General features: G+C 37.4%; 1 protein-coding gene across 1 annotated transcript; it reads left to right on the top strand.

The window, feature by feature from the left end:
- Positions 1-887: 887 nt before the first annotated feature.
- NLRC4 (NLR family, CARD domain containing 4) lies at positions 888-8,382 on the top strand (the record flags this gene model as incomplete). The annotated part of the gene is given in 9 exon segments (XM_009696384.1): positions 888-995; positions 998-1,534; positions 1,537-2,110; positions 2,228-2,624; positions 2,626-2,803; positions 4,528-4,616; positions 5,366-5,540; positions 7,638-7,721; positions 8,129-8,382. Coding segments are annotated over 9 exon segments (2,396 nt in total), but the record flags the coding sequence as incomplete, so codon positions are not given.
- Between the last annotated feature and the right edge of the window lie 696 nt (positions 8,383-9,078).

Below are 9,078 nucleotides of genomic sequence, written 5' to 3'. Positions count from 1 at the left end.
ATAGGTTTCTCTGATTTCCTTCAGTTTGTGGGACTGTCCTTCTTTACTCTGCCTGCTTCAAAAGCTTGATCTTTAAATATGTGCCTGACTCAGCCCTGTCCCTTAGTCTACATATATGTGCTTTAAAAAGCAGTGCATACAAACCCTCCAGGACTCCCTATAGAAGCTGTTTTTTGTAATCTTCAGACGTTCTAGATGTTACTCCGTTTCATTACATCTATGATGGAAGGTTGAACTAAGCTGACCTCCAAACTGTATGAAAGCAACTCTTAGAGTAACCAAAAGTAACAAAAATGGAAAAGACATAGTTTAAAAAAAGAACTAGATTAAAAGTTCATTCAGTCCTACTGTCAAAAGCTGTTTCTGATTTACAATTCTCTCTCTTAATACTCTAATACCTTTCACGTATATATATAAGTGCCGTCTTTCCACATGAAAACCTTATTGCATTAAAAACTCATGCTCTCATCGTGCATTTGCACATACAAACTTTCATATGCTTGTATGCAAGCTTACATTTTTGGAATCCAATGCACAAATAGGTAAGTCCAAAAGGCCCTCAAATAAGGAGTTAAGTGGAGCCAGCGTGGTGTCCACAAACTACATGAATCTTCTGCACAAGGAGTAAGTACAGCCCTTATCAATTAAGTCTCGCCTAGACAGTGGACAATAAATAAATCTCATGCCTCTTGCTTACCGCTATTTCATTGATTTAGCAAGGGCATTCAGGCAATTCCTCCAAAAGTAATGAAATTTTAATTGACAGACTCATTGACTACTTAATTCACTGATACATGATCTGTTTGCCTTAGGTACTACCGGGCAAGTGGAACAAGATTAATTAAATTGCTTGATTCAAGATTTAAAGTATGTGTATCTATCTTCAGCTTTTCAAAAATATTACCCTCTGGGTAGTGATATTGACATAATTTTTGATTTGGGAACTGCCTCTACTGACGTCTTGCTGTGGAAAAAAGGTATACATAATAGAGCAAAGGGCAGCTGATGCTAAATGTCCTTCTGGAGGAATGGAAAAATCCCTGCAGTAGAGAAAGAGAAGCTAGCAAGGGAAAAACAACTCTTTTAAAAAGAATCGCTGTACTCTGGGCTTCTAAAAATTACTCTGCTTTGCAAAAATTCCAATTTGTTTTCTTTATCAGCCTGACTAGCACAAGAGGTGGGATACACGAGACTGACTGTGATCAGCTTCTTTTTGAACAATACTCCATCTGCAAACAAGATTTCATGAAAATGCTACTAGCATGAAGGCAAAGGGTTCTTTTCCTGTTAGATGGATATGATGAATTCAAACCCCCAAACTGTCCAGAGAGAGAAGCAATGATTAAAGAAAACCACAAATTCAAGAACATGGTTCTTATTGCTGCCAGGACTGAGTCTATCCGTAAAATCGGACAGTTTGGGTCACTAATTGCTGAAATAAGAGATCTATCGGAGGAGAGTTGCAAGAAGCTCATTAAAAATGTCTTGACAAATAAGCTGGCTGATGGTCTGTTAAACCAGCTTAAAGAGGCCACTCCATGAAGAACCTTATGAAGACTCCACTCTTTGTCATCATTGCTTGTGCCATCCAGATGGGTGAAAGTAATTTTCATCCAAGCACCCAGACTCTACTTTTCTCTACTTTGTGTAACTTGATGGTGAAGAAAACCAGGTACAAAACAAAAGAAATAACAGAAAGTCATATTATGCTGAGCATAAATCATGCCAGAGATTTAGCTGTAGACGGAATATTTGATCAAAGATTTGATTTTCAGTCTGAGGATTTAGCTGATATAAAAGAAGTAGTCCTGCTAACTTCAGGTCTCCTAAATAAACACACAGCTCAAAGACTAAAGCCAACATACAGATTCTTTCATAAATCATTTCAGGAATACACTGCAGGCAGAAAACTTTACAAACTAGTGACATCCTGCCAAGAAGCAGAGGTGAAGAAAGGGTATAGTTATCTACAGAAAATCAATACTCTTTCAGATATTACTTAGACTTATTTCAGTTTGCTCCTCTACACTTGTGGATCCTCTCTAGATGCCACTAGAATAATTTTGGACTTACTGAAAAGACTTGATCAGCATAGAGATATTTCTGAACTGTTTCCATTAAAGAATCTGGCTTTGAAAAGAGAATACACAAAAAAATCAGAAAATATAACAGAAAAGGAAGATTTTAAAAGAACCGAAAAGGATATTTTTGCAGAGTGTGTCATTAATTTCTTTTATGAAAGTTCTTCAAAATCAGCCTTGAGCAGATATTTTGAAATTTTTTTTTGTGATGAAAGTATTTACATTAATACTCAAAATATCCCGGCTTATTTCTCTGATTTTTTTAGATACTGACCAAATTGTCTTAGTGTACTAGGACCCATTAAGTTAGAATTTTTTTGAAATTACTCACCAAGTAAGGAAACAGATTATGAGAATGTGGAAGATCTTCAAATTAGTTCACTTAAAACTTACATCCCTGAAAAGGCTATCTCCTCATTCTTCAGCTGGAGCCACAGCCCCAGATCTTTAGAAATTGCACTGCAAGATTTCAACAAGTTAAAGAAACATGATATTAAATGTCTGGGCAAAATATGTTGCTCTGCTGCAAGCCTGAAGCTGCACAATCAGGAGTAGTGCTGGTATCGCAGGAACATTGAATGAAGTCCTTGAAACCTGTAAAAACTTACAAGAGCTTACTGTGGAGTTCACACCTCTTACTGTGGAAGACGAGCAACGGATCACAACAATGATGAAACTGAAAACCTTGCATATAAGAGATCTGCAAAGTGAAAATCTAGAAGGTACAGTATTACTGGCAGTAAATGAGATCTCTTAGATAAATGTGGATGAGAAGGTAAAACAAAGAGGCTCATGGCTGCCTTGTATATGGAAGATGCCTGGTTTTGATCAGTTTGAGAAATGTTATATTGTTAGAATGAGATTCTGTATTACTGGTGAAAGCGACTGTAGTCTATTCAGTTACGTAAATTTACTTATGTTACATAGTTGTGTAAGTCAGGTCTGGCCTTTGAATTCCTGTAAGTTGCCATTTCGTTATATTCTTGGTTCTTGCTACACAACGGCCTTTGAATTCTTGTAAACCGTCATTCCATCATATTCTTGGTTCTTGGTGCACAATGTATTAAAAAGATCTGTTTTTTTTAATAAACTACTAGGTGGGAGAAAAATTTAACAACTCTGATGCAACTAATCCATGGTAAAGGAGATAATGTCTGTACGCTAGCTAGACTTTGTAAGTACCATGGGATACAGCATACCATCACTTTAACTTAGTTTTCACAACAGATGCATATTTTTTTGGCAATCAAATGAGAGTGTTGTAGCCTGATCTAGACCTGTAACATTGGACAGAACTTTCCCCTCATTGCTTCCTACATCTCTGTCATAATTTCTGGGTAAGCATTTTTTTTAAAGAAGTCTAGTTCTGCTGTTAATACCTAATATGATGGAAAATCTGCAGTATCTTTTAATAAGTCATTCTCATAATGAATTAAATGCTTCTAGCTTGAATAATTGTTTTCTCTTAAAATTGAGAAGAGTCTAGTAACTGTAGTGTAGTATGCTCCAGATATACCTGAGGTGAAGGATTCTGCCGTTAGGATGGGGGACGTGTCTTTCCTTTGGCTGTGAATCACACACATACAGGATCCTTCAACGCTATTGCTGGAGCAGGGCACTAAAGGAGGATGGATGCATTTGCATCATTCAGGCTATCCATGAATGTATCTTGTCTTCAGAAAGGCACACAAGTACTGGTGATACCAAGTCTCAGAAGCAGGTGATCATGGGTCCATGACAAAGACTGAGCGCACAGTGGGCTGCATTAGTACCAGTGTACCCTGGGAAGTGGTTATTCCTTTCTATTCTCTGCTCTTGAGGCCAAATCTGGAGTACTATATGCAGTTTCAGGCTGCCCAGTATAGAAGAGATACTGGCAATCTGGTTAGAGTCCAATGGAGGGCCACTAACGTGGCTAGGGAGCTGGAACACCTAATACACAAGGAGAAGCTAAGAGAACGGGCCATGGCTTTCCGGGAGAAGAAAAGGCTGGTGGGGAAACTAATGGCAGTCTTCCGTTCCCTTAAGGGTATTATAGAGAAGATGGAGCTTTGCAGAGGTGCACAGCTAAAGGGCAAGAGTCAACAATTTCAAGTTTGTAACAAGGGAAATTGCAGTTGGACATAAAATGTTTTTTACCAGGAGGGTGATCAAACATTGCAACGGGGATGTGGAGGTCATTTAATCAATAACCTTGGAGATTTTCAAAACTTGGCTGGACAAGGCCCTGAGCAGCCTCACTGAACTTTAAAATCAGCCCTGCTTTGAGCAGGAAATCAAACTAGATTACCTCAGAAGTCTTAACCTGAATTTTTTCAGTCATTCTACGACATATAATCTCAAGGTTATTCTGGAACTACATGTTAATTAATTCTCTTTCCTGTGTGCACACACACGCCATATTAAATTAACATGCTGTATACATCTATGGGGGTTTTTTTGGCAGGCGGACTTGTTGATGGAGTAAAGCAACTTGTGAATGCTGAAGGGCTTGTACTTGACAACCTAAGTATGGATGAAGGTGATGCAAAAAAAATTAGATAATTTCATCTCTCCTATTTCACACCATAATCAAGTATTTAGCGCTGAGAATGTGAGTGTTTTAACAAGTTGGTCTGAAGTTTGTATGCTATTAGGACTTGAAATCCTATCATCTCATTTCGAGAAGTAATTTCTTATACATTTGCATTGAAGTCTTGATATGTTCTGTATCCTGATTGTCACGAAGCATTAGAGTGCTCCTTTCAAGTTAGTAATGCATACTGTAGTCAAACAGATCTAACATACCGATCCCAGGACTGGCTAGTCTGCGTCAGGAGGTTGCAGAGGTGATTCCCTGACCTATTGCTGACTTTGTGCAAGGTCAGTCACTGGATACCAAGGTTGAGAAGTTTGAATAATGTTTGCTAAGGCCACACAACCCACTAATTGAAATGAAGATAGCAATTCGTGTGCCTACCGATCCTCGCTTTGATGGCATGGTAAAAAAATGCTTCTCCTCGATTTGTTCCACAGGAAGATTACGTTTGATCTTCTATGAGTTACCTTCTCTGGGCTGAGGGGCAGTTTATATTGATTACATGATACAGTAGCTGAACAGGAGACTGTCTTTATCATTTTTTTTGCAAACAAAACTTATCATCTATTTCATGGCATCAAAATATAGATAGTTGTAGAATGCCAGGCATAAACATCTAATTCTGTCTAGCCGTTTGCTGTGATCAAGACATTATAAACGTATCAAAACAGTTCACCTAACAATGTGACCTGTTTTTTTAACATTCATAGCTGAAGGTATCAGAAATTTGAGAAAGCTACGCTTATTATACAGGAATCATTTGACAGCTACTGAGGATGGCATAACCTACATTGTAAGATCAGTCTCTGATGAACTAAGTGAACTTAAAGAAATCCAACTAGTCAGCTGCTGTATCTCCAGTGATGCTGTGGAAATTCTAGGTAAGAACGGTAACGGTAACTTTACAAATTGAGTATGTGTGTTTTGAAAATCAAAACATAATTCTGTAATGGAAGAAAAAAGCATATAAGGATAAAATGAGAAACACTTAGGTTCACAATGAGTTTCAGTTAGCAGGGATGTAAAATGCACTAAGGAAAGTTTATATAAAGCTTTTATATAACTCCTAAGTATGAAGGCTATATAAAAGAGAAAGATAAACTATTGCATGGCTCTGTACACAAACAAAATAGGAAAGCAAATAATAGATGATGCAAGCAAAACTAGTTTTCAAAGTTGTTTTTGTTTCAGTCGTTACCAAAAAGGTTCGTTCTGGTCAGGTACTTTCTCAGATAGTTTTAACAAGGTCACAGTAGTACAAATAAGGATAAATGAAAATTATTTATCTAAACCACATGAACTCAGGTTAGCAGAACTTGGGGAAATTCACAATTAAGTATTGAAAGAACAAGCTGAAAGAATCATTGAACCATAGACAACTGCTTCTGAAAATTTGTGGAGGCAGGAAAGTGGAAAATCCAGTATCTTTTCCTTGAAAGGAGGAAATCATAGACAAGCCAACCTCACTGTGGTACCAACAAAAATTCTGAGACAGGTTGTCACGTGAACGTTTTGTAAGCACTTAAATTATAGAGAAAAAAGCTAATGTGAACAAATCACATCAAACCTTTTGAGGGAACAGGGTAATAAGATTGCAAAAAGGTAAGTCTGGATGTATCATAACTCAAATGAGGTTTTAAACACTATTGTATACACCATCTTTAACAAGAAGCTAGTGACATATATATAAATAAAATGGGTGCACAGCTGGTTGAAAAATTACTTTCAAAGAGTTATCACTCTCAATGTTTCACTAAGTGAGAGACGTTTTGATACAATCAGATCCTTCCTTGTTCTGAGCAATATTTTAACTGCTGGCTTAAATGACAGAATGGAAGATACGCTTATAAAATCTCAGATGATACTTAGCTTGGAAGGTTTACAAGCCCTGTTGGAATACAAAACCATAAATAAAATTGGATGCATTTAAGAGGTGGTCCAAAAACCACAATAGGGAATTTAGCACAGACAGAGGTAAAGGGCTGTAGCTGGGAGTGAGACATCAATTTCATGAATACAAAATGGAGATTTACCTGTGTAGCAGGAAAGAATCAGAGGTCTTCGGTGGAAGACTGGAAATACTGCGCTACTGAGCAGCAAATGTGTGCCCAACCTCAGTATCATAATCAAGAAATGTATAGAGAAATCAAGAGAGAGCACCAAGAACAGCTATAGGTTAAGAAAATGTGACTTACAAGGAATAGTTAGTTTTTGGTGGAGAGAGAAGTCTGAAAAAGATATAAATTTTTCATGCTCTTTAAACATTGCTACAAAGAGATGATAATCAAGCGTTCTTTTTGTTCACTGGGAGATGAAAGTAGCTAAATTTGCAACAAAGAATATTTAGATTGAATATTGGCAGAAACTTTCTAAAGCCAGGAAGGTAAAATCGTCCCTAGGGAGAATATGGAAAATTTGAAAGAACAAGATAGATAAATATGTATCATGAATGGTTTAGGCTTATCAGTATCCTGCCCCATTACAGATGTTTAAACTCTAAGGTCCCATCTAGTCCCACTCTTCCACAATTCTCTGATCCCGTAAAATATACATTTTTATATCATAATAAAAAAACTTGACAGCTTTGTGAAGTGGGAGGTTGAAGTCCCCAGGACTTAAACCACTAAAGAATCTCCCATGTATTCAGCCAGCTTCGTCCTGCTTCTGTGTTGCAAAGACGTCTTAAAGTTGTCTCATCACCACTGAAGATCTGTTCAACCACCAGCGTATGTTATACAAAACCATTACCCTAGCTCTTACGGCTGGCCAGGTTCTTTATTTTATCAATTCCTGGAGACACAATTAACAACAAGACGGCACAGTTTGCATCAGAGAGGCATCAGAAAAGCAAGAAAAACGTGGAGGCTTTTAAAAATCTTGTCTTGCTGTTCATTAAGAAAGCAAGCTAAGAAAGGTGGATAGAAGACAAGTCACGCTGCACTGAAAACATGTGTAACAAGCTTTTTTAACTCCTGTAGCTCAGAATCTTTGTAATTTGCCAAAACTGAATGTACTTGCTTTGTTGGAAAATTACGTAGAAAAAGATGCTATCCACAGACTTGGTAAGACAGAAGATTTCTTTAGATAAATCATTTAAATTGGAATGCGCAGCAGTCCATAGGCCCATTGAAGCCAATGACCTCCCTGTAGTTACAAGGATCCTATTGTATGCAGCATACTGCAGGTTACGTTTTAAGAAGGAAGAAAAGTCTAGATATAAAAACAATTATGATCTGTGGCTGCTATATTTCACATTCTTCATTCTAAATAACAAAAAAAATAATATGCAAGCACATGTTTAAATCCTTTTCTATTAAGGGTGGTATTTTTTTAAGTATAGAACTTCAGCTGAATTCAGTAGGACTCAATTCTTTAATATGCTGAACAGGAATCAGTCTTTTCATTAGAGCTTGAAGCAAAAAAAAATACATAAATAAATATATGTTCACGGGCAATTTTTTTGAGAAAGAACACCTGCAGAACCTTCAGCGCTTGGACTTGGCAATGAATTGTGTGACAAGCGATGGCTGGCTTTCCTTCATGCAGCCACTGATCTCTCTCAAGAAGCTGGTATCTGTAGATTTCAGCAGCAAATGAGACTGGGTGCCTGCATCACTGTTAGTCTGCAAATTAAGTCAGGTACTAACCACACTGAATTATTTAAAGGAGATTAAAGTGACTGGATGGAAGTTTGATTGCCATGATCTTGGACTTATTAACGGTGTAAAGATAAACTGCAGAAAACAATTTCAGCTAGTCTATTCTTAAACAGAACGAGCTTTCCCAGCGGACGTTCACTTACAATCTTTCATATTTGAGAAATGCCTTTCTCTATAACCACACATTGAATCAGCAGCTCTAGGGTTATTTGGATCTGCTGGTCTGCTAGTGAGGCTGGAGTGAGGGTAGTATCATGTCCTCTTCTGGGAGAAACAGGTCAAAAGAAAGTAAGAGAGATCACTGTGTTAGCCCCAAATCCTGCAACCTGTAATGCTTCTCAGTCTTTAAATGGTTTCAAGGAGTGTTCACTTTATCTGTGTGTGCTTTCTATGAGCTCAGTTTTATTAGCTTTGAAGTTTAATTATGTAGATTAACGAAAGCTCTTAATAAAAAGATAACAAAGTCTGTGGCTTGATGGAAAATAGATAGGTATTTTACCTGTTTGTTTGGGTTTTTTTCAGTTAGATAGTACAGTTGTCTGACCTAGCACAGAGAAGCTTTTCCTACTGGCAGGGCAATTCTAGTAGAGTTACATCGCTATAATACACCGCAGGAAAATTTATTGCTGAGACAGGATATGCCAATGAAAAGTTAGACCTCTAAAATAACAACAGTATGATGAGAGCATATTAGCTCTACAAAAGAGGGCACGGTCACACAAGTGACCATGAATTAAACAGAGATGTAAACAAGAGCTAT

This window comes from Cariama cristata, unplaced genomic scaffold (assembly GCF_000690535.1).
Source record: "Cariama cristata isolate BGI_N322 unplaced genomic scaffold, ASM69053v1 scaffold5903, whole genome shotgun sequence".
Taxonomy (NCBI): domain Eukaryota; kingdom Metazoa; phylum Chordata; class Aves; order Cariamiformes; family Cariamidae; genus Cariama; species Cariama cristata.
Note: the sequence above shows the minus strand (reverse complement) of the source record. Positions and strands in the feature narration are given on the sequence as shown.